Source organism: Salarias fasciatus, unplaced genomic scaffold (genome assembly GCF_902148845.1).
Source record: "Salarias fasciatus unplaced genomic scaffold, fSalaFa1.1, whole genome shotgun sequence".
NCBI lineage: Eukaryota > Metazoa > Chordata > Actinopteri > Blenniiformes > Blenniidae > Salarias > Salarias fasciatus.
In genome coordinates this window covers 583,223-609,252 of record NW_021941376.1, presented here as the reverse complement: position 1 = coordinate 609,252, position 26,030 = coordinate 583,223, and the positions used below count along the sequence as shown (strand labels likewise).

Sequence of the window (26,030 nt, the reverse complement as noted above, 5' to 3'; positions counted from 1 at the left end):
TAGACCACCGCTCTACACCACCGCTCTAGACCACCGCTCTAGACCACCACTATAGACCACCGCTCTAGACCACCGCTCTAGACCACCACTATAGACCACCGCTCTAGACCACCGCTCTAGACCACCGCTCTGGACCACCGCTCTAGACCACCGCTCTGGACCACCGCTCTAGACCACCGCTCTAGACCACCACTATAGACCACCGCTCTAGACCACCGCTCTAGACCACCGCTCTAGACCACCGCTGTAGACCACCGCTCTAGACCACCGCTCTAGACACGCTCTAGACCACCATAGACCACCGCTCTAGACCACACTATAGACCACGCCTGGACCACCGCTCTAGACCACCGCTCTAGACCACCCACTGTAGACCACCGCTCTAGACCACCGCTCTAGACCACCGCTATAGACCACCGCTCTAGACCACCGCTATAGACCACCGCTATAGACACGCTCTAGACCACCACTATAGACCACCACTATAGACCACCACTATAGACCACCGCTCTGGACCACCACTGTAGACCACCGCTCTAGACCACCGCTCTAGACCACCACTATAGACCACCGCTCTAGACCACCGCTCTAGACCACCGCTCTAGACCACCACTATAGACCACCGCTCTAGACCACCGCTCTGGACCACCGCTCTAGGACCACCGCTCTGGACCACCGCTCTAGACCACCGCTCTAGACCACCGCTCTAGACCACCGCTCTAGACCACCGCTCTAGACCACCACTATAGACCACCGCTCTAGACCACCGCTCTAGACCACCGCTCTAGACCACCGCTCTAGACCACCACTCTAGACCACCGCTCTAGACCACCGCTCTAGACCACCACTATAGACCACCGCTCTAGACCACCACTATAGACCACCGCTCTGGACCACCGCTCTAGACCACCGCTCTAGACCACCACTGTAGACCACCGCTCTAGACCACCGCTATAGACCACCACTCTAGACCACCGCTCTAGACCACCGCTCTAGACCACCGCTATAGACCACCGCTATAGACCACCGCTCTGGACCACCGCTCTGGACCACCGCTCTAGACCACCGCTCTAGACCACCGCTCTAGACCACCGCTATAGACCACCGCTCTAGACCACCGCTCTAGACCACCGCTCTAGACCACCGCTATAGACCACCGCTCTGGACCACCGCTCTGGACCACCGCTCTAGACCACCGCTCTAGACCACCGCTATAGACCACCGCTCTGGACCACCGCTCTGGACCACCGCTCTGGACCACCGCTCTAGACCACCGCTCTGGACCACCGCTCTAGACCACCGCTCTAGACCGCCGCTCTAGACCACCGCTCTAGACCACCGCTCTGGACCACCGCTATAGACCGCCGCTCTAGACCACCGCTCTAGACCACCGCTATAGACCACCGCTCTAGACCGCCGCTCTAGACCGCCGCTCTGGACCGCCGCTCTGGACCACCGCTATGGAGCACCGCTCTAGACCACCGCTCTAGACCACCGCTCTAGACCACCGCTCTAGACCACCGCTCTGGACCACCACTCTGGACCACCGCTCTAGACCACCGCTCTGGACCACCGCTCTAGACCACCACTATAGACCACCCTCTAGACCACCGCTCTGGACCACCGCTCTGAGACCACCGCTCTGACCACCGCTCTAGAACACCGCTATGGGACCACCGCTCTAGGACCACCGCTTCTAGACCACCGCTCTGGACCACCGCTCTAGACCACCGCTATAGACCACCGCTCTAGACCACCGCTCTAGACCACCGCTATAGACCACCGCTCAGGACCACCGCTATAGACCACCACTATAGACCACCGCTCAGGACCACCGCTCTGGACCACCGCTCTGGACCACAGCTCTAGACCACCGCTCTAGACCACCGCTCTAGACCAACGCTATAGACCGCCGCTCCTTAGACCGCCGCTCTAGACCACCGCTCTAGACCACCGCTCTGGACCACCGCTCTGGACCCCGCTCCTAGACCACCGCTCGGACCACCGCTCTAGACCACCGCTATAGACCACCACTATAGACCACCGCTCTAGACCACCGCTCTGGACCACCGCTCTGGACCACCGCTCTAGACCACCGCTCTGGACCACCGCTCTGGACCACCGCTCTGGACCACCGCTCTAGACCACCGCTCTGGACCACCGCTCTAGACCACCGCTCTGGACCACCGCTCTAGACCACCGCTCTGGACCACCGCTCTAGACCGCCGCTCTAGACCACCGCTCTAGACCACCGCTCTGGACCACCGCTCTGGACCACCGCTCTAGACCACCGCTCTGGACCACCGCTCTAGACCACCGCTATAGACCACCACTGTAGACCACCGCTCTAGACCACCGCTCTGGACCACCGCTCTGGACCACCGCTCTAGACCACCGCTCTGGACCACCGCTCTGGACCACCGCTCTAGACCACCGCTCTGGACCACCGCTCAGGACCAACGCTCTGGACCACTCCTCCAGGCCACTGTACTGGATTGAGAGACTTTGTCCTGCTCTGAAACCATAGAGTACAGCTCTGCTCCCCAGTCTGTCCACTGTGTCCACTGTGTCCAGTCCCTGTCTTTCTGTCCTCCTGTCTTCCTGTCCCATCTTCCTGTCCTCCTGTCCTCCTGTCCTTTCCTCCTGTCCTCCTGTCCTCCTGTCTTCCTGTCCTCCTGTCCTGTCTTCCTATCTCCCTGTCCTCCTGTCCTGTCCTCCTGTCCTCCTGTCCTCCTGTCTTGGGGCGTGGCGCCCCCGTGTGGCAGACACGGCGTCTTGTGAGCATGTCCCCGTCCCACAGCAGTCCAGCGGGTCGCGGATCTGGTTTTTGGTTCTGACTTCGTGTCCTGAGAGGAGAACCGTTCTGGACTCCGTCCTCTGATCTGCTCCCTGGTCTCGTCTCCTCGTCCCGTCGTGGTTCGGACTAAAGTCCTCCACACGCCGCAGGATGATCGGCTGAATTTTGCCCCGATCTTCTCCTCCCGATCGAAGCCGACAGGTCCGACTGTCGGGAGTATGCTAATGAGTTCGGTCCGATCCTCCTCTGCTGTGCGGCGGTTCCGAGAGATGTTTACGACAGTGAGCTTTCACAGGAGACCAGTAGGTGGAGCACTAGAGCAAATCTTGCATAGTTCTGTTTTAAAAAAGTAGCTTTTATTTGACACGGTCTGCTAATAACTTCATTCTACTGCTGCACTCGGGACTCCAAAGTAAAAAACACACAAACAGATGAGCTAATAATCTGAATTATTACTAAATGTGGAGGGTAAATTATAATGAAATGATCTGAAACTTTCCCTCTTCTGAACTGGAACATTTACATTTTCTGACAAGGTGCTGACAGTCCGTGCTCGGGGGGGGGGGGGGGGGGGGGGGGGGGTCTGCACTGAAGGAGCGATACCGATGTGAATGAATGAACTGAATGAATGAATGGGTTCTCTGCTTATTATTGAAAGTGGAGCTGAATGTAAAAACAGCAATGAAGCAATGAAGGGAAGCAGCACGGAGTCACGTTGGACGACGCCAGATTTGGAGGAGAGAGGACAGATTCTCGGCTGAAGAACCTGCTGGTGTCTGTTCTGCTCCGGAGCGACAGACTGGAGGACCAGGACAGGGAGACCGGGATCTGTCCTCGGTTGTCTTGCAGTGTGTCTCTGAATCGGGGAAGATTAAAAAAGTCCTGTCGTGTGTGGCGGGCGTAACGGACTCTGCTGTGTCAACAGGAGACGTGTCCTCCGGAGACCCTGGGCCTCTGGACCGCAGCCGGACCCCCCCCGGACCTCCCGGACCCCCCGGACCCCCCGGCCCCGAGCCCGACGCCTCCTACCTGGGATACGTACGTAGTCTTCCTCGTGTCTGGACCAGACCAGACCGGTCTGGACCGGCCCGGTGTGGTCTGATCCAGTCCGGTCCGGTCCGGCCCGGTCCTCCTCCGCCCCCCTTACCTCCACCCTGCCTGCAGATGCGGTTGCTGGGCGAATGCCGCGGCAGCATCGCCGCCGTGAAGAGGATGGACTCCGAGCTGAAGGAGGACCAGGATCCCGGGTCTGGACTGGTGGATCCCAGCAGCTCCGAGTCGCAGACCTCAGGTCAGCCCTTCGTGGTCACGGCCACGCCTCTTCACCATCCAGAGAGCAGCTGGTCCAGGTGGTCCAGCTGGTCCCCCTGGTCCCCCCTGGCCCCCTGGTCCCCCTGGCCCCCCTGGCCCCCCTGGTCCCCCTGGCCCCCCTCAGCCAGACGCTCCTCAGGTTCTGCTCCGTGGTTTGGATGTCCTTCTAGATCTGTCAGAGCCCGGCTCTCCATCTGAGGCCAGGACTCACTGCAGTGTCCCCAGAAGACCGAGGACCCGGTCCGCCTCTCCTGGTCTTCTGGTGTGTGTGTCGCTCTGGAGCAGAACACACACACCAGAGGATTCTGTCAGAGAATGACCCACCCCCCCCCCCCCCCCCCACCCCCCCCGTCGGGAAGTTGTAAATGTTGGAGTCGTAGTTTGAGGTCATTTCCTTCGACTGTCCCTCCAGCTGTGATGATTCAGCTTCTGAATCAGTGATTTGACTCTGAGTCCGGAGCAGCAGGAAGCAGCAGCAGCAGGAAGCAGCAGCAGCAGGAAGCAGCAGGAAGTAGCAGCAGGAAGCAGCAGCAGCAGGAAGCAGCAGCAGGAAGCAGCAGCAGCAGGAAGCAGCAGCAGCAGGAAGCAGCAGCAGCAGGAAGCAGCAGCAGCAGGAAGCAGCAGCAGGAAGCAGCAGCAGGAAGCAGCAGCAGCAGGAAGCAGCAGCAGCAGCAGGAAGCAGCAGCAGAAGCAGCAGCAGGAAGCAGGAAGCAGCAGCAGGAAGCAGCAGCAGGAAGCAGCAGCAGCAGGCAGCAGCAGCAGCAGGAAGCAGCAGCAGCAGAAGCAGCAGCAGGAAGCAGCAGCAGGACGCAGCAGCAGGAATGCAGCAGCAGCAGGAAGCAGCAGGAAGCAGCAGCAGCAGGAAGCAGCAGCAGGAAGCAGCAGCAGCAGCAGCAGGAAGCAGCAGCAGGAAGCAGCAGCTGGAAGCAGCAGCATTAAGCAGCAGCAGCAGGAAGCAGCAGCAGCAGGAAGCAGCAGCAGCAGGAAGCAGCAGCAGGAAGCAGCAGCAGGAAGCAGCAGCAGCAGGAAGCAGCAGCAGGAAGCAGCAGGAAGCAGCAGCAGGAAGCAGCAGCAGGAAGCAGCAGCAGGAAGCAGCAGCATTAAGCAGCAGCAGCAGGAAGCAGCAGCATTAAGCAGCAGCAGCAGGAAGCAGCAGCAGCAGGAAGCAGCAGCAGCAGGAAGCAGCAGCAGGAAGCAGCAGCAGGAAGCAGCAGCAGCAGGAAGCAGCAGCAGCAGCAGCAGGAAGCAGCAGCAGGAAGCAGCAGCAGGAAGCAGGAAGCAGCAGCAGGAAGCAGCAGCAGGAAGCAGCAGCAGCAGGAAGCAGCAGCAGGAAGCAGCAGCAGCAGGAAGCAGCAGCAGGAAGCAGCAGCAGGAAGCAGCAGCAGGAAGCAGCAGCAGCAGGAAGCAGCAGGAAGCAGCAGCAGCAGGAAGCAGCAGCAGCAGGAAGCAGCAGCAGCAGCAGCAGGAAGCAGCAGCAGGAAGCAGCAGCTGGAAGCAGCAGCATTAAGCAGCAGCAGCAGGAAGCAGCAGCAGCAGGAAGCAGCAGCAGCAGGAAGCAGCAGGAAGCAGCAGCAGGAAGCAGCAGCAGCAGGAAGCAGCAGCAGCAGGAAGCAGCAGCAGGAAGCAGCAGGAAGCAGCAGCAGGAAGCAGCAGCAGGAAGCAGCAGCAGGAAGCAGCAGCATTAAGCAGCAGCAGCAGGAAGCAGCAGCAGCAGGAAGCAGCAGCAGGAAGCAGCAGCAGGAAGCAGCAGCAGGAAGCAGCAGCAGGAAGCAGCATTAAGCAGCAGCAGCAGGAAGCAGCAGCAGGAAGCAGCAGCAGGAAGCAGCAGCAGCAGGAAGCAGCAGCAGGAAGCAGCAGCAGGAAGCAGCAGCAGCAGGAAGCAACAGCAGCAGGAAGCAGCAGCAGGAAACAGCAGCAGGAAGCAGCAGCAGGAAGCAGCAGCAGGAAGCAGCAGCAGCAGGAGCAGGAAGCAGCAGCAGCAGGAAGCAGCAGCAGGAAGCAGCAGCAGGAAGCAGCAGCAGGAAGCAGCAGCAGCAGGAAGCAGCAGCAGCAGGAAGCAGCAGCAGCAGGAAGCAGCAGCAGGAAGCAGCAGCAGCAGGAAGCAGCAGCAGGAAGCAGCAGCAGGAAGCAGCAGCAGCAGGAAGCAGCAGCAGGAAGCAGCAGCAGGAAGCAGCAGCAGGAAGCAGCAGCAGGAAACAGCAGCAGGAAGCAGCAGCAGGAAGCAGCAGCAGCAGGAAGCAGCAGCAGGAAGCAGCAGCAGGAAGCAGCAGCAGGAAGCAGCAGCAGGAAGCAGCAGCAGCAGGAAGCAGCAGCAGCAGGAAGCAGCAGCAGCAGGAAGCAGCAGCAGGAAGCAGCAGCTGTGACGGATGAAAGCTACTTTTTAAATCACCAAATATCTTACATCCTTCCCTTTGTCCCCAGGTTGGATGGTTTAAACCAGAATAAAAACTCGTTGAGCTTTGATTAGGAAAAGTTTCATCATACGTCGCTCTGAAGGCGGAGTCAGCGGAAAGCCCCGCCCCCCCCATTCTGCCATGATGGTTACTGATGGAGATGAATGAAAACATCTGGATTATTGCAGGACTGGAGCTGCAGAGGAATGAATCCGATCGGAGTTTGGGTCTGAGTGGAGGAGGTGCAGTTCCTCCAGGAGCTCAGGATTAACCTCTGACCTCCTGCCTGCTGGGTTCAGGACCTCTGGCTTTTCTCTTTCACCCTCACAGTGAATATATTTCACTGATATATTTTCATCCAGCTCTGACAGCAGAGACCGGATTTTTTTTAAGCAGCAACACCTTGGTGAGACAGAGCTGTTCAGCCAATCAGGGAGCTCTATTTGGAGGGTGTGGACAGGTCGGCTCAGAGCTGATTGGCTCCTCTCTCAGCTCCACACACCACAGGATTTACAATCGGAAATATTAAACATGTTTTTCGTAGATCGTAGAAAACATCATCTTTCATTTTCTACCATCTTCCCTTCCGACGCCTCCTGAGAGGTAACCTGACGCTCCAGACGGACAGCTTCATGTCCGCCACGGAAATATTTCACAAGTCCATCTGGGTAGCCGCTCTTCCGATTTGATTTCAGAGGCGGGACCTTCAAAACAATCATTAGCTGGCGATTGGACGACTGTTCGAACCAAAGAAGAAGAAGATTGGACGACCCTTCTGATTGACCAATCGGCATCCAGCCGCGGCGTGACGGCGCTCTGCGCTGCTGAGAGCAGGCAGACGTCGTTTCCTGACAACAAGCCTTGAAGTGATGCTCTGTGCTCGTCTTTCACAGAACAAACTGAGTCTCTTTCTTATAAAGCTGCAGATGTCGCCGTGTCCACGGAGATCGCTTCGCATGCCGCCATTGTTTTCCAACTTTCATGCGCTTCCCGCTGTCGTCACGTTTCTCGTCACGTCCGCTCCTCCCGCAGCTCCGCCTCTTTCCCCTGATTGGGCCGCTGACATTTTATCAGAGTGAAACCATTGGTCTGTGGAGCGCTGCAAGATGGATCTGCAGGATTTAGGACCTGAATCAGGCCCGTCTGCTGTGCAGGGTTACCCGAGAGGCTCCGACTGGAAAAAACCTCCAGCCCCGCCCCCACCAGGCCCCAGCCCCGCCCCCACCAGGCCCCAAACCCGCCAGGCCCCGCCTCCACCAAACCCCATCCCCGCCAGGTCCTGCCCCCACCAGCCCCGCCCCCACCAGCCCCGCCCCCGCCAGGCCCCGCCCCCACCAGGCCCCAACCCCGCCCCCACCAGACCCGCCCCCACCAGACCCCACCCAAACTAGGCCCCGTCCCCGCCAGGCCCCGCCTTCACCAAACCCCATCCACGCCAGGCCCCGCCCCCACCAGACCCACACCCACACCAAGAAACTTCGGCTCTGTCCCCCTGTGTCTCCTGGACTCAGCTCTGTCCCCCTGTGTCTCCTGGACTCAGCTCTGTCCCCCTGTGTCTCCTGGACTCAGCTCTGTCCCCCTGTGTCTCCTGGACTCAGCTCTGTCCCCCTGTGTCTCCTGGACTCAGCTCTGTCCCCCTGTGTCTCTGCTCTCAGGTGTGATTGAGCGCTGGGAGCTGCTCCAGGCCCGGGACCTCAGCCGGCAGTTCCGGTCCAGGCAGGACCAGCAGCAGGACCAGCAGCAGGACCAGCAGCAGGACCAGCAGCAGGACCAGCAGCAGGACCAGCAGCAGTGGCAGCAGCTCCAGTCCGACCTGGACAAGCTGGAGACGTGGCTGGGACAGACGGAGGACGAGCTGCAGCGGCAGAGGACGCTGGACCTCAGCTCCGACTTCCAGACCCTCCAGCAGCGCATCAGGAAGCTCAAGGTACTGCGGGACCGGGACTCGGACCGGGACCCGGACCGGGGCCAGGGCCAGGACCTGGGACTGGGACCGGGACTGGGGACCGGGACTGAGGACTGGGACTGGGGACCAGGACCTGGGTCACATGAAGGTCAACAGCAGAGTTCACTTCTGTCAGGATCTGGGTCTGGGTCAGGATCTGGATCTGGGTCTGGATTCCGAGTCCTCCCCAGTCCTGCAGAGTTCCACTAAACTGATCCTGAAATTATTTCCACCGTCTTGACATCTGTCTCCCTCCTGTGGACATCTGTCCCCCCTCCCTGTCCCCCCTCCCTGTCCCCCCTCCCTCCCTGTCCTCGTCCCCGTCCGTCCCCAGGAGCTGCAGAAGTCCTTCGACAGACGGAAGGCCATCGTCTTGTCTGTCAACCTCTGCAGCGCCGAGTTCCTGCGGGACCCGGACCCGGACCCGGACCCGGGACGCCGGCTGCGCTGCCGGCTGAAGGACCTGAACGAGCGGTGGGACAGGACGGGCGGGGCGCTGGACGGGTGGAGGACGGCGCTGCGTGGGGCTCTGCTGCAGTGCCAGGTCAGTGTCCCGGACTGGGGACGGACCGGGGGGCGTCCTCTGGACCGCTCTGGACCGTCCCGCTCCTGACGCCCGGGTCTTGCAGGACTTCCACGAGACGAGCCACGGTCTGCTGCTGTGGCTGGAGAACATCGACCGGCGCCGGAACCAGCTGGGTCCCGTGGACCCGGGCCAGGTCCAGGACCGAGACGCGCTGCTCCAGAACCACCGCACGCTCACGGTACCGGTTCTCACTCGTCACGGAACCTGAGCTCAGCAGAACCGGCGCCAGGCTCCGGTCCGTTATCACGGTTCTGCTCAGAACCCTGTCGGCTCAAACATGAAGAACATCCCAGAACCCTGTGATCCACGACAGGAAAAACCAGAACCAGAACCAGATTTCAAAATAAAAGACTGTTTGAAACTAGCAGGAAAAGACGTGAAACCGGTCCTTCAGCTTCCTAAACCCTGGATAAACCTGGTTCACCACTAGTTAAATATTAACCACGAGTTAAACCCTGGTTAAACTTGAGCTGAACCCTGGGTAAATACTAGTTAACTACCAGATAAATACTAGTTAGACCCTGGTTAAAGCTGGTGTCCGGAGTTTCCGTTTGTTTCCAACGTATGAATCATCAGCAGAGCTTCAGTGTGTCAGTCTGGTTCATACTGCAATATAACATCAGCATAAAGCAGTATAAACATTTATTATAAGCCCCGCCTTCGTCTCATAGACCCCCATGTTATCCGAAAAAGCGCCGGTCAGCTTCAGCCAATAGATTTCGAGCTTCTGCCTTGCTGTCAGTCAGCTGCTGCAGCCACAGAGCACGGCGCTCGCCCAGCAGGGGAGAGCTAGCTAGGCTGCTAGCTAGGCTGCTAGCTAGGCTGCTAGCTAGGCTGCTAGCTAGCTCTCCTGGGATGGATCCATGTCTGCTGGACGTCACCTGAACAGGTCACCATGGAGGACGCTGAAGGACTGGAGGCCCTCATTTTCAGCCCCGGGTAATGAGCGAGCACCGTTAAAGGGGCGTGGCTTGGTCGCTCAGAAAGCAGAGGGAGGGCGGAGCCTCGAGACGTTGGATTGAAAAAAAACTCATTCTTTCAAAACTCCAGACACCTGATCACCATCTGCTCCATGCCAGAATGAGACCCGCCAGACCCAGTAGAGACCCGGTCCTGAACGGTTCTGGTTCCGAACGGTTCTGGTCCCGGTGCTGAACAGTTCTGGTCCCGGTGCTGAACGGTTCTGGTTCCGAACGGTTCTGGTCCCGGTGCTGAACGGTTCTGGTTCCGAACGGTTCTGGTCCCGGTGCTGAACGGTTCTGGTCCTGGTGCTGAACGGTTCTGGTTCTGAACGGTTCTGGTCCCGGTCCTGAACGGTTCTGGTTCTGTGGTGTTTTCTGGCAGCAAATCCGTCAGGAGCTGCTGGACTCGCAGCTGAAGGTGTCCTCGCTGCAGGACATGTCCGTCCAGCTGCTGGTCCAGTCCCCGGGTAGCGACGGTCTGGAGGCCAGAGAGAAGGTCCACGTGATCGGGAACCGGCTCCGGCTGCTGCTGAAGGACGTCACCAGGGACCTGCGGGACCTGTCCCGGCTGCTGGACCTGAGCGGCAGCCAGCAGGTAGCGTCCTCTGTCCCCAGCGCTGTGGACGGACGGCTGGACGGAGCTCACTGACAGACACCTGGACTTCACCCCTCCCCCCTGTCCCCCCCGTACCCCGCTGCAGGACCTGTCTTCCTGGTCTTCAGCTGACGACTTGGACACGTCCGGCTCTCTCAGTCCAGGATCAGGACGAAGTTCCCCGAGTCGCCGGCGCTCGGTAACCTTTGACCCTCCTGCTTGTGAACCTTGATTTGAGACCAAAGATTCCAAATGATCCTGAATGTCCCACATGAAGACCACGTCTGCCCCTTGTCCTCCGTCAGGGCCCTGTCCTCTGTCCCCCCGCCTGACTCTTCTGTCCTCCTCCGTCTCCTCACTCCGTCCTCTCATGTCTCAATCAGTTCAGACGCTGCAGCAACATGAAGCTGAGAGGAGGAGGTTTCCTAGATCCCTCAGATCAGATCAGATCCCATCAGATCAGAGTGGATCCCATCAGATCAGATCCCATCAGATTGGATCCAATCAGCTCAAATCAGACTCCATCCGATCGGATCAATGAGATCGAATTGGATCAGATTGCATCAGATCATTTTGGATCAGATCAAATTCCCTCAATTCATATCAGATCCCATCAGATCTTATCCCATCAGATCAGACTGGATCATAACACGTCAGATCTCTTCGGATCAGATCAAATCCAATTAGATTAGATCCCCTTAGTTTGGATCCCATTGGATCGGATCTGACTGGATCAGATGGCATCAGATCCCATCAGATCAGATCCCATCAGATTGGATCCAATCAGCTCAAATCAGACTCCATCCGATCGGATCAATGAGATCGAATTGGATCAGATTGCATCAGATCATTTTGGATCAGATCAAATTCCCTCAATTCATATCAGATCCCATCAGATCTTATCCCATCAGATCAGACTGGATCATAACACGTCAGATCTCTTCGGATCAGATCAAATCCAATTAGATTAGATCCCCTTAGTTTGGATCCCATTGGATCGGATCTGACTGGATCAGATGGCATCAGATCCCATCAGATCAGATCAGATCAGATCAGATCTCATCGGATCCCATCAGATCAGATCCCCTCAGATCAGATCAGATCCCCTCAGATCAGATCAGTCCTAAAGAGCCTGCTGCCACTGCATGTCGCTAAATGTCTGTTAAACAGCTCAAGAAGCCTGTAGCTTCGGTTCTGCAGTCAGGACCAGGAACCAGTCAGGACCAGGAACCAGTCAGGACCAGGAACCAGAGAGGAACCAGTCAGGACCAGGAACCAGAGAGGAACCAGTCAGGACCAGGAACCAGAGAGGAACCAGTCAGGACCAGGAACCAGAGAGGAACCAGTCAGGACCAGGAACCAGAGAGGAACCAGTCAGGACCAGGAACCAGAGAGGAACCAGTCAGGACCAGGAACCAGAGAGGAACCAGTCAGGACCAGGAACCAGAGAGGAACCAGTCAGGACCAGGAACCAGAGAGGAACCAGTCAGGACCAGGAACCAGAGAGGAACCAGTCAGGACCAGGAATCAGAGAGAAACCAGTCAGGACCAGGAAGCAGAGACGAACCAGTCAGGACCAGGAACCAGAGACGAACCAGTCAGGACCAGGAACCAGAGAGGAACCAGTAGGACCAGGAACCAGAGAGGAACCAGTCAGGACCAGGAAGCAGAGAGGAACCAGTCAGGACCAGGAACCAGAGAGGAACCAGTCAGGACCAGGAACCAGAGAGGAACCAGTCAGGACCAGGAACCAGAGAGGAACCAGTTAGGACCAGGAACCAGAGAGGAACCAGTCAGGACCAGGAACCAGAGAGGAACCAGTCAGGACCAGGAATCAGAGAGGAACCAGTCAGGACCAGGAACCAGAGAGGAACCAGTCAGGACCAGGAACCAGAGAGGAACCAGTTAGGACCAGGAACCAGAGAGGAACCAGTCAGGACCAGGAACCAGAGAGGAACCAGTCAGGACCAGGAACCAGTCAGGACCAGGAACCAGTCAGGACCAGGAACCAGTCAGGGAACAGTCAGGAACAGGGACCATTGGGGAACCAGGTCTCTCTCAGATCTGGTTCTGCTGTTCTTCCTTCATCTCTTGTTCTTCTGTTCATCAACGGCTTTTCTTGATTTGCTGGACTGAACCATTCTTTCTCCCCCCCCCCTCCCCCCCCCCTCCCCCCCCCCCCTCCCCCCCCCCCCCTGTTCATTGCAAACAGCCTCGGGTCAAATGTATTGGTTCTCAGGCCGGAGCGTCAGACAGCAGCAGTCCACTGACCAGGTACCGTCCTGCTGGCCCAGAACCCTAGAACCTAGAACCCAGAACCCCCCCAGCACAACATGACCCAGCCCCGCCCCCCAGAGGCCACCGTCTCCCTGTCCCTCTGTCAGTCCCTCCGTCTCCTGTCAGTCCCAGCATCAGTCCTACTGTCTCCTGTCAGTCCCTAATCTGCAGGACAGGTGGATGGTGGTCCAGACCCCGATGGACCCTGATGGATCCTGATGGATCCTGATGGATCCTGATGGATCCAAGGTCGTTTTAAGGTCATGCTGCTTCATCTCTCTGACCACATTCTGACCTTTGACATCTGACAGCTCTGCCTCACACACACTCACACACACACTCACACACACTCACACACACACAAACTCACTCACACACACACACACACGCACAGTCTCGTATTTCTATCCTTGTGGGGACCGTCCATTGACTCCCATTCATGTCTAGCCCCTAACCCTGACCCTTACTGTCACTTCTACTTCTCTTTTCTTAAGGAGTCCGTAGCACTGATGGGTTTGGATGACTTTTATTACACCAAAGATAAACCACCGTCGAACTAAAAGACAACATAAATTACAATGAGTAAATAAACAAGATACACACAGAATATGACAGAAATCTTAATAACTTGATGATGGAAACATAATAACAACATACCTCGCTGATTGACCATAAACTTAAAAGTAGAAATGAAGTCTCTCACAAAAAAAATATACTTTTATCAAATGAGCCGGCCTTGTGCACGATGCTCGGCGTATGGGCGTGCATCTTCAAAAAACACACCGACGGAACACAGCCTGGAAACAAAGGTTCCTACCAGACCTGATTTTCAAAATAAATCAAACAGATAGCAAACAAAAATTATGGCAGTAAAACTCCCACCAAATCACAAACATATTGTGATTTCACTTTAAAATATACAAACAATTATAAGAGCATTTCAACACCTTTAACATTTACTCTGCTTCTAGCAGTAACACTGTTTTGTGGACTGGTCTTTCGAGATACACTCTTTTCACAGTCCCTTTTCCATCCTTATCCAAGGTTGAGTCACTGAGCAACAGCTTCACCTTTCTGACTCTTCCATCCATGCTTGGATGTACTTCTGTTACTCGTGCCAGTTTCCACTTGTTTCTTGGAACATTGTCCTCTTGGAGAATAACAATGTCATTCACCTTTGTGTTCCTTTTATTCTTTTGCCAGATTTGTCTCTGTTGAAGATTCAGGAGATATTCTTTCCTCCACCTTGTCCAGAATTCATTTGCCAAAAACTGAACTTTCCGCCACCTCTTTCTCAGATACAGGTCTTGGCTCACGAACTCGCCAGGAGGGGGCAGTATGATGCTGGATTTCATCATGAGAATATGATTAGGTGTCAGAGGTTCAATACTGGGATCATTTAGGTTTTCCACTGTTAATGGCCTGCTATTTACAATAGCCATGACTTCATAAAGAAATGTTCGGAGGGAGGCACTATCAAGTCTCCGAGAGTTCTGATCTAGAATACCAGTTAAAACACTTCTAATGGTCCTAATTTGCCTCTCCCAAACACCTCCCATGTGGCTTGAAGAGGGGGTGTTCAGAACAAACTCACATCCATATTGTTTCAACTGCTCCTTGTCACAATCTTTCAGTGCATTCAAAAACTCTCCACTAGCACCTACAAAATTAGTGCCTTGATCGCACCTGATCTGTCTGACATGTCCACGAATAGAAATAAAACAGCGTAATGCATTGATAAAAGCATCACTAGTAAGGTCATCTAACATTTCAATATGTATTGCCCTTGAACACATACACGTGAAAAGAAGACCATACTTTTTCAGTTCTTTTCTACCCTCTTTCACATAAAAAGGTCCAAAACAGTCAATACCACAGTAGGTGAAAGGGGGTGTTGTTTCCATTCGATCCTCTGGTAAATCTGACATCCGTTGATCTTGAATACTTCTCCGGTACTTTCTGCAGGTTGTACACTTGTAGATGTGGGAAGCAACTGCGCTGCTACATCCTGTGATCCATAATCCATTGGAGCGCAGCTCGTTGACAGTTATTCCTCTTCCTTGATGATGCACCTTTTCATGGAAGTGTTTAATAAGTAAGGATGACACATGACTTGATTTGGAGATGATTGCAGGATGTTTGATGTGTGGGTGAAGACTTGATCTTGCCAAACGTCCCCCCACCCTGAGAACTCCTTGCTCATCTACAAATGGACTTAAGTTGTAAAGCTTGTGTCTCTTGTCTTTGAGTAGAATATCTTTCCTTTGAGTTAATTCTTTGATTTCCTTGCTGAACATGTTCTCTTGCTCGAGCTTTATTATGAACAGTTCTGCTTCTTGTCTGTCATTAACACTTGTATTTTCACCTTTTGTTTGTGTGACTCCTTTAAAATCCTTCACAAATTTTTTGAGACGAGCAACAGCTTTAACAGCTCTTCTCCAGTCTGAGAATTTAGTGAGTCGATCGAGTATTGTTCTTTTTCCTTGTACTTTGGTGTTGAGCACATGCACCGTTTTCAACTCGGGGTCATCAGACAGAACTTCTGTAACCTGGTCACTTTCAATGGGTAGTTCACTTTGCCACAAGAACTCTGGACCTTTAAACCAGTTGGAGTTAAGTAGCTGTGAAACGTTTAACCCTCTTGATGCATGGTCTGCAGGATTGCTTTCAGATGGTACATGATGCCATTGTTGTGGGTCTGTGAGTGACTTTATTCTTTGAATCCTGTTTGCCACAAATACGTGGAATCTCCTTGCTTCATTATTCACGTATCCTAACACAACTTTGGAGTCTGTCCAGTAGTGTTCATGCAGATCACTTATTTCAAGTTCATTTCTTAACATCACACTTGTTCTTGCTGCGACTACTGCAGCTGTTAACTCGAGTCTAGGGACAGTAGTAACCTTAACTGGGGCTACACGTGCCTTTCCCATGACTAAGGCACACTGAACCTTTCCTTCCGAAGTGACTGTTCTTAAATAACTACACTGTCCATAGCCTGTGACACTAGCGTCTGAAAAGTGGTGTAGTTCCTGCTGAATGATGTCTGTGTTTGTCGGTAAGATGCATCTTGGGATTCTAACTCTTGACAAGTTTTGGAGATCTTGGAGCCAGGATTCCCATTGAGTGCGGAGTTGATCAGAGAGTGGCTCGTCCCATCCAACTTTCTCCTGACATAGCTGTTGCAGGATTTGTTTCCCTCGTAAGATGAATGGTGCAATGAAACCTAGTGGATCGTAGACTGATGCTACTGTGCACAGGATTCCTCTTCTTGTCATTGGGTACTCTTTCACTGTTATTTTGAACTGAAACTCATCAGAAGAAATGCACCACTGTACACCGAGAGCCTTTTCCATCAGTGGTTGTCCAAGTGCCAAATCAAAGTCCTTGACGCTTTCAACACACTCTTCTCTTGGCAGTGACTTGATCACATTTTCACTGTTTGAGATGAACTTATGTAGTCGTAGTTTTCCTGTACTACATAGTTCTCTTGCTTCCTTGACTAGACTTATCGCTTCTGCTTCTGACATGACACTTACAAGTCCATCATCTACGTAAAAGTTCTTCTGAATGAACTTGATTGTGCTTGGAGCAAACTTGTCCTCACCTTGTGTGGCCAGATGTTTTAAACCAAAGTTGGCACAGCCAGGGGAAGAGGCAGCACCAAACAGATGAACCTTCATGCGGAAGACTGAGGGCGGAGCGCTGACATCACCATGCTCCCACCATAAGAAACGTAAATAGTCCTGGTCTTGAGGTGATACATGGAACTGGTGGAACATGCGTTCCACGTCGCACATTACAGCCACTGGGCCTTTCCTAAACCTACAGAGCACTCCCACCAAGGTGTTTGTGAGATCAGGCCCTGTAAGTAGGTGCTCATTCAGTGAGGTGTCTTGATATTGTGCAGAACAGTCAAAGACTACACGTATTTTGCCAGGCTTTTGAGGATGGTATACTCCGTGGTGGGGAATATACCAGGCAGGGGAATTACAGAGTTCTTTCTCTGGTACCTTCTCTGCATCTCCATGTGCAATAATGTCCTCCATGAACTTTACATAGTCCGCACAGTACTCTTGATCTCTTTTGAATCTGCGTTCGAGACTGCTCAGACGTTGCATCGCACTTGACATGTTATTAGGAAGACTTGGTCTTTCACCTTTGAAAGGCAGTGGCATTTCATAGTGTCCATCCTGCTTTTGTTTGATTCCTTTTTCTAGCTTGGTAAGGAAGCGGAGGTCTTCTTGTGAAATGCTTGTGTCTTCCACTGCTCTCTCTGTGAAGTCTGATTCAAGAGCTTTGATTACATCTGGGGAAGTTACTTCTTTTATTTGGGTCTTGTAGATGTAATGAACTTCATTCTTTAGTTTTGTGATTGGCTTAGTCACTGGGATTACTTGTCTTACAATGATGCGGTGACTTACTCCAATGACATCACTGACTGTTTCACGTGAATCACAGCAGCTTATTATGCTCCAGCCTAAATCTGTTTTCTGGGCATATGGTTGGTTTCTTCGCCACATATAACTTCTCTGGGCATTAAAGCTTGTGGGCAATTGTACCCTAACAGAAGTCCTATTTCATAGTCCAGTGGTGGAGCAATATCTTGAGCGAGATGGTTTAAATGTGGCCATGCTCTTGCAGTATCTGGAGTAGGAATGTGACTGCGATTAGCAGGTATGAAGTCACGTGTGTAAACAACTGGTACAGTGAGTTTTTTCTTGGAAAACAGTCCTCTTATTTGCAGGGCTTGAAGCTTTGTGCATGGTACAGTTGTTTTCTTAGACGACATTGTAGATAGTTCGAGCTTAACTTGTGTTTTGGTTGTGTTTAAGTTGTCTGCCACTTCAGTGAGAATGAATGACGAATCACTCTGTGTGTCCAGCAGAGCGTAGACAAGTACTTCCTTATTTGGTTCACTTTGAGTAGATATATAAACAGGTACTATTGCAGATGTTTGTGTATTATTATTATCATGAGTCACTCTATTGGATGTGCTCACATTCACTGTGTCTTGTGACTGTGTTACTGGTTGCTTGGTTTCTTTCTGTTCACGTACTTGTTCTGTAGGTAGTTCTTTCTTTGTTTCTTGTCTTTGTCTTTCTTCATGCAAGCATGTGGGATGGCGTTTTGAGCATGTGTTGCATATCATCCGGTTGCTGCAGTTCTTGGAGATGTGACCACTATTTAGACAGCCAAAACATAGTTTCTCACTTTGAATAAACTTAACCCTTTCAGTGACTGGTTTCTCAGCAAACTTATGACACTTGTGCAAGCTGTGTCCTACCCTTTTACAAAACACACAAGAGCCTGCACGGTTTTCAGTAGAGTTCGTTGTGAAGATCTTTGCTGAATCTTGTTTCTTCTGAATGGTTGTAAACTGAGGTTTTGCCCTGGGTTTGTCAGAATCACCTTGTCTCATAGCTTGATATGATGTAATGGGAATACATGCAATACTTGCCTCCATTGACAGGAATGTTACAAAATGACTAAAAGGAGGGAATTGCTTGTGCTCCAGCTGGTACTCTGTAGCTTTCCTGTTCCATCTGTTACTCAACCAGTCTGGGAGTTTAGCAGCAAGTCTTTGGTTCTCAATCCCATCATTAAGGACATTCAGGCTTTCATTGTTAACCATTGCCGATTGACAGCTTCGTAAAAAGTCTACAAACTTTCTGAACTCTGCACTGTCCTTTCCTGTAATTTTTGGCCAGGAGTGTAACCTGTCTCTAAAGGCCTTCGCAATGACAAAAGGCTCACCATAGCGTTCATTGAGCATTGTCCATGCTGACTCATAGGAATCTTCAGAGCCAATCAGAAAGTAGCCCTCTAAGGCTTCTCGAACAGAGCCACCTACATACTTCTGTAGAAAGAATATCTTCTCTGCAGTGGGAATGTTCTTTCTCTCAATTAGAGTCTGGAAAGATGCTCTCCAATGTTTAAACTTAAGTGGATCCCCACTAAACACTGAGGGCTCTGGAATAGGCAGTCTGTTAGCTGACATCGCTTCTGCCAAAGCTTTCACAAGCTCAGCTGTACTCTCAGAAGGGATGCTTGACTCTTTTGGAAGTTGTAAGGGGTGATTAGCAATGTTCTTGAGCTCTGGTATCTGTACATTTTCAGGATTTGGAGTAACATATTCTTGCTTCAGTGGGAAGTAGTCTTCATCATATACTTGTAGTTTTGCTTTAGCTGCATTGAGTCTTTTCAGATTTTCAAGTCTTTCAATTTCTCTTCTCAGATCTTCAACTGACTTTCTTCTTGCAGCACTTTCCTCTTGTTGTTTCTTTAGCAGAGCTGCTTTGTCTTGTTGCCTTTTCAACTTACGCTCCATTTCCTCTTTCTCCTCTAGAAGGCGTTGTGACTTTGCAGCTGCTTCTTGTTCAGCAGTTATACGTTTTTCTTCTTCTTCGAGCATTTGCACTCTTTCTTTATGTTTCTCCTGTTCAGTCATTATCTGAAGTACTGCCCTTGTCGCTTCATACTCCGCAGCAGCTTCTTGTCTTTTGGCAGAGGAGACATTTGAAACACTAACCGAGCTAGAGGATGTAAATATAGAGCTAGCATCAGGCCATACAATCTGATCTGGATTCTCTCCTTCAATGTGAGATTTTGCATTCTGCGCAATTAAGTTAGTCACTGATGTGCACTTGTCTAACTTGGAACGCATGTCATGAGGTGGACCATCTATTGCTCTGTATTCATCATAAACGCCATTCAGCTCAGTTACTTCTCTTTGTACAGTCTTCACATGTCCTTCAATAATGTCCACTGGATCTCCTTTGATCACAGATTTCTTGGCAACTTTAATTAACGCTTTTCATCTGTCATAAATGCCATCAAAGTGTCGATGCAGCCCTTGTAACTTGTCTTTGTGAAACTCTTTCCCTTTTTCTGAGAGCATGCGAAACCTTTCACTTTTACGCACCTCGACTTGCACTGTTTGCTCTAAACAGGCTTCATCCACTTGCCGTGCCTCTTCAGCCTCATCTGCTCCGGCTGCTTCATCTCCTGTTTCATTGCTTACTGACATTGTTTCCTTTTTTATTTATTTTTGAAACCCTTTGTACTTTTTGAAAGTCTTTTTTACTTTTTAGCTTGACTTGAGAAAATACTTGTGAGCTTGGTTGCATCCATTCCCTTCTTGTGACTTTGTTCTGCTGTTGTTTTCAAGCTTCACACAGTTCCTTATTGTTTTTCCCTCCTTGTGTCACCTTTCCAAACATATACTTTAATGTCTGACCTTTGGACGTCTTAATGAGGAAGCAACGGCTGAACGTGTGTCCATCAACTTTGCAGCAGCTTACTTGTTGCTATGACGCGATTTCGCCACCAGGAGGCCGGGAAGGTGCAGGTCCGAGTTCGACTGTCACTTCTACTTCTCTTTTCTTAAGGAGTCCGTAGCACTGATGGGTTTGGATGACTTTTATTACACCAAAGATAAACCACCGTCGAACTAAAAGACAACATAAATTACAATGAGTAAATAAACAAGATACACACAGAATATGACAGAAATCTTAATAACTTGATGATGGAAACATAATAACAACATACCTCGCTGATTGACCATAAACTTAAAAGTAGAAATGAAGTCTCTCACAAAAAAAATATACTTTTATCAAATGAGCCGGCCTTGTGCACGATGCTCGGCGTATGGGCGTGCATCTTCAAAAAACACACCGACGGAACACAGCCTGGAAACAAAGGTTCCTACCAGACCTGATTTTCAAAATAAATCAAACAGATAGCAAACAAAAATTATGGCAGTAAAACTTACCCTAACCCTAACCCACACCACAACAAAGCCTAACCCTAAAGAAATGTTTTTGACCTTTTACTTTTTTCAGTAACAACAACATGGTCAAGAAAACACTGTTTCTCCTACTTAGGACCGGAAAAAGGTCCCACAAGGCACGTCGTTCCACGTTTTGCTATCCTTGTGGGGACATTTGGCCCCGACAAGGATAGAAATACAAGAACACACACACACACACACACACACACACACACACACACACACAGTTTTCTCTCAGCTTTCTGAGCCAGTGTCTGCAATGAACGAAGCTCCGGCTGCAGCTTCTATTCTTCTTCTGCTTCTTCTGCCTCTCTCTGTCCATCTGTCCTCCACCCGTCTGCCCTCCACCCGTCGGTCCTCCACCCGTCGGTCCTCCACCCCTCTGTCCTCCACCCGTCTGTCCTCCACCCGTCTGTCCTCCACCCGTCGGTCCTCCACCCCTCTGTCCTCCACCCGTCTGTCCTCCACCCGTCGGTCCTCCACCTGTCTGTCCTCCACCCGTCTGTCCTGCACCTGTCTCACTCAGCTCTCCACCTGTGGAGTAGGTGCTGAGTGTGAACGGTGGGCGGGGCTACAGGAGGGCGACGCCTCCTTGCTTCTCTGCTGACCCCTGCTGGTGAAAACACTCCTCTGCTTCCTGCAGCGCCGCTTCTCTCAAATGGAGCATCGGTCTGTTTCTGTGAGAACATGCAAACTCCACAGCGACACAGGAAGACCGCGAGGCAGAGGGAGACCCCAGGACCAGCAGGTCCAGGACCAGCAGGTCCAGGACCAGCCAGCAGGTCCAGGACCAGCCAGCAGGTCCAGGACCAGCAGGTCCAAGACCAGTTAGCAGGTCCAGGACCAGCAGGTCCAGGACTAGTTTAACTCTTACTTTACAGGGGTGATAGGTGATCCAATCCGTGGATCCCGTCGGTTTTCGGGCCTCGGCTCCAGTTCCAGAGGTCAGAGTTCAGTAGAATCTGGCCCAGGAGCTGAATCCAGTCTGGACCGGTCTGGATTTTCCTGCTCTGCTCTTCCTGCCTCGGCCGGCTTCGCAGCTTTCAGCAGGAAGCTTCAAATCGACCCGGGGTCAGCCGGCAGTCTGACCTCTGACCTCTGATGAGGCTGAGCTGCCAGGCGGTCCAGGGCCGTCCAGACCAGACCGGTCCGGTTTGTGAGCAGACCTCCGGCTGTGAACAGAGACTGACGTCACGGGCGCTACGTCAGGTCCTGGCGCTACGTCAGGACCTGACGCAGCGCCAGGACCTGACGCTGCATCAGGTCCTGCTGCTACATCAGGTCCTGGCGCTACGTCAGGTCCTGCTGCTACATCAGGTCCTGCTGCTACATCAGGTCCTGGCGCTGCGTCAGGTCCTGCTGCTACATCAGGTCCTGGCGCTACGTCAGGTCCTGGTGCTGCGTCAGGTCCTGCTGCTACATCAGGTCCTGGCGCTACGTCAGGTCCTGGTGCTGCGTCAGGTCCTGCTGCTACATCAGGTCCTGGCGCTGCGTCAGGTCCTGGCGCTGCGTCAGGTCCTGCTGCTACATCAGGTCCTGGCGCTACGTCAGGTCCTGGCGCTGCGTCAGGTCCTGGCGCTACGTCAGGTCCTGCTGCTACATCAGGTCCTGGCGCTACGTCAGGTCCTGGCGCTACGTCAGGTCCTGCTGCTACATCAGGTCCTGGCGCTACGTCAGGTCCTGGCGCTACGTCAGGTCCTGCTGCTACGTCAGGTCCTGCTGCTACATCAGGTCCTGGCGCTGCGTCAGGTCCTGGCGCTGCGTCAGGTCCTGCTGCTACATCAGGTCCTGGCGCTACGTCAGGTCCTGGTGCTGCGTCAGGTCCTGCTGCTACATCAGGTCCTGGCGCTACGTCAGGTCCTGGCGCTACGTCAGGTCCTGCTGCTACGTCAGGTCCTGCTGCTACGTCAGGTCCTGGCGCTACATCAGGTCCTGGTGCTACGTCAGGTCCTGGCGCTACGTCAGGTCCTGGCGCTACATCAGGTCCTGGTGCTACGTCAGGTCCTGGCGCTACGTCAGGTCCTGCTGCTACGTCAGGTCCTGCTGCTACATCAGGTCCTGGCGCTACGTCAGGTCCTGGTGCTGCGTCAGGTCCTGGCGCTACGTCAGGACCTGACGCAGCGCCAGGACCTGACGCTGCATCAGGTCCTGCTGCTACGTCAGGTCCTGCTGCTACATCAGGTCCTGGCGCTACGTCAGGTCCTGGAGCTACGTCAGGTCCTGCTGCTACGTCAGGTCCTGGAGCTTCGTCCATTTTTCATACAGTCTGTCTGTGATGTGATCTGGATCAGAAGACACTGTGATTTCTCGTTTTGTGTGTGTGTGTGTGTGTGTGTGTGTGTGTGTGTGTGTGTGTGTGTGTGTGTGTGTGCAGGTCTCACAGAGGCGATGGATCCGCTTCCTGCCCTTCTGATCCTGGTCCTGGTTCTGCGGGTCCTGGTCCTGCGGGTCCTGGACGCGGGCCCTGCTTTGCGCGGCGCGTCCTGCGGGTGGCGCTGCCGCTGCAGCTGCTGCTGCTGCTGCTGCTGGTCGTCTCCTTCCTGCTGCCGCTGTCGGAGGACGACTACTGCGCCCAGTCCAACAACTTCGCCCACTCCCTCCACCCCATGCTGAGCTACACCAACGGGCCCCCGCCGGTGTAGCGGGACCGGGACCGGGACCGGGTCCAGTCTGGCTCCAGTCTGATTCTGGCTCATCCCAATCTGATTCCAGTCTGATTCCAGTCTCCTTTTTGTCTGATTCCAGTCTGATTATAGTTTGATTCCAGTCTGATTAAAGTCTGATTCCAGTCTGATTATAATCTGATTCCAGTCTGATTCCAGTCTGATTATAGCCTGATTCCAGTCTGATTCCAGTCTGATTCCAGTCTGATTATAGTCTGATTCCAGTCTGATTATAGTCTGATTATAGTCTGATTCCAGTCTGACTCCAGTCTGATTCCAGTCTGATTATAGTCTGGTTATAGTCTGATTCCAGTCTGCTTATAGTCTGATTCCAGTCTGATTATAGTCTGGTTATAGTCTGATTCCAGTCTGATTATAGTCTGATTCCAGTCTGATTCCAGTCTGATTCCAGTCTGATTATAGTCTGATTCCAGTCTGATTCCAGTCTGATTCCAGTCTGATTCCAGTCTGATTATAGCCTGATTCCAGTCTGATTCCAGTCTGATTCCAGTCTGATTATAGTCTGATTATAGTCTGATTCCAGTCTGATTATAGTCTGGTTATAGTCTGATTCCAGTCTGCTTATAGTCTGATTCCAGTCTGATTATAGTCTGGTTATAGTCTGATTCCAGTCTGCTTATAGTCTGATTCCAGTCTGATTTTAGTCTGACTATAGTCTGATTCCAGGCTGATTCCAGTCTGATTTTAGTCTGACTATAGTCTGATTCCAGGCTGATTCCAGTCTCCTTATTGTCTGATTCCAGTCTGATTATAGTCTGATTCCAGTCTGGTTATAGTCTGATTATAGTCTGATTCCAGTCTGATTCCAGTCTGATTCCAGTCTGGTTATAGTCTGATTCCAGTGTTATTTTAGTCTGATTCCAGTCTGATTCCAGTCTGATTATAGTCTGATTCCAGTCTGATTATAGTCTGATTCCAGTCTGGTTATAGTCTGATTATAGTCTGATTCCAGTCTGATTATAGTCTGATTCCAGTCTGATTATAGTCTGATTCCAGTCTGGTTATAGTCTGATTATAGTCTGATTCCAGTGTGATTTTAGTCTGATTCCAGTCTGATTCCAGTCTGATTATAGTCTGATTATAGTGTGGTTCCGGTCTGGTTCCGGTCTGCTTCCAGTCTGCTTCCAGTCTGGTTCCAGTCTGGTTCCGGTCTGGTTCCAGTCTGGTTCCAGTCTGGTTCTGGTCTGCTTCCAGTCTGGTTCCAGTCTGGTTCCGGTCTGGTTCCAGTCTGGTTCCAGTCTGGTTCTGGTCTGGTTCTGGTCTGGTTCCAGTGTTTGAGTGTAAAGCTCCAGAGTTAAACCTGAACAGAAACGTGGACTTCATGGCCGTTCTGGACCAGTTCTCCGGCTGCGGCCCGGTGTGCTCACCTCCAGCGGGACTCGAACTCGCATCTTTATACATCCTGCTCTTGATTTTTCAAACAAGTCTTTAAAACCAGGAAGTCTGTATCTTAGAGGTCAAAGGTCGATTTTCCATGAGCCTGAATCCCGGGTCGGAGTGAGGTCACTGAACTGGTCCAGGAAGCAGAACCCGATGTGGAACCTGAGCTCAAGAGAACATCAGAAACGTTCCACCGTCTGTCTCTGGACCGCTGGAGGACCGAGCTGGTTCTCTGTGGAACCTTGCAGAACGTCTCCTCGCCTCAGCGCCGAGTCTGGACCAGGACCAGGACCAGGACCAGGAGGACCAGTGTGGAGGTTCTGGTGAACCAGGTTCTCCTGAGGTCCTCGGAGGACAGACGCTCCAGGACTCACTGGGAGACGGAACCCGTTCTGCTTCGACTGTCTGCCTGAAGACAGTCCATCTGTCCGTCCCTTCATCTGCCGTCATGAGGAGGACAGGAGGACAGGACACTGTCCCTCAGCTGGAGGACGGCTCTCTGTCCTGCTGTGTCCCCACTCAGTCTCATTCTGTCCTCACTGTGTCTCTGTCTGTCCAGCCGTCCTCTGCTTCTGCTCTTCCTCTTCAGGCTCTGCAGGTCTGAGTTCCACACACACACACACACACACACACACACACACTCTGAGCCACTGCAGTGGACAGTGGAGGGTCTCAGCCGACTGAGACGTCCTCAGAGCAGGACAGAGCAGGTCCTTCATGTCCACCACAGTCAGACTGGACAGCTCCACTGTGGACAGTTTACCCCTGGACAGTATGTCCTGCAGCCATGGACACTCTGTGGACACTGTGGACACTCCGTGGACACTCTGTGGACACTGTGGAACCTGTTTCTGTCTTAAAGCCCTGGTTTTATTTCAGATTCATGTTTTCATCCAGTTTTGTTTTTACTTTTTCTATTATTGTTCTGACCACGAGTCCCCCCGTTACTTTCATTACCCCCCCCCCCCCCGTCCCCCTGTCCCCCCGTCCCCCCGTCCCCCTGTCCCTGTACATTTCTCTGCTGTGAAAATAATAAAGTCTATTCTATTCTAAATACCTGCTGATAAAGATTTTAATTCCTTGCAGTAAAGATCGCAGCCGAACAGGAACGAGGAACATCATGAAGCCGTCAGAATGGATCATATTACTGTAATAAAATGACTCAGTGATAAAGTAGATCCGTGTGTGTGTGTGTGTGTGTGTGTGTGTGTGTGTGTGTGTGTGTGTGTGTGTGTGTGTGTGAGAGAGAGAGAGAGACCCTGAAGACAGAGCTTCAGTTTACTTTAAACCTGGAAGGCATTACTG

At 52.6% G+C, this 26,030-nt stretch overlaps 1 protein-coding gene across 2 annotated transcripts; it reads left to right on the top strand.

Annotated features, from left to right (window-relative positions):
- The first annotated feature begins 3,387 nt into the window (after positions 1 to 3,387).
- Positions 3,388 to 25,741, top strand: LOC115385227 (nesprin-1-like). Of its 2 annotated transcripts, XM_030087181.1 has the most exons (9): positions 3,388 to 3,835; positions 3,962 to 4,088; positions 8,157 to 8,428; positions 8,781 to 8,990; positions 9,076 to 9,210; positions 10,377 to 10,589; positions 10,696 to 10,788; positions 12,802 to 12,863; positions 23,036 to 25,741. In XM_030087181.1, exons 2-9 carry the CDS (start codon positions 3,962 to 3,964, stop codon positions 23,301 to 23,303), a joined length of 1,380 nt encoding a protein of 459 aa, XP_029943041.1. In that variant the 5' UTR covers positions 3,388 to 3,835; the 3' UTR covers positions 23,304 to 25,741. The 2 variants fall into 2 exon arrangements, with proteins under 2 accessions (XP_029943041.1, XP_029943042.1); XM_030087182.1 differs by lacking the exon at positions 12,802 to 12,863 and having other exon boundaries at positions 23,036 to 23,216.
- The last annotated feature ends 289 nt before the right edge of the window (positions 25,742 to 26,030 follow it).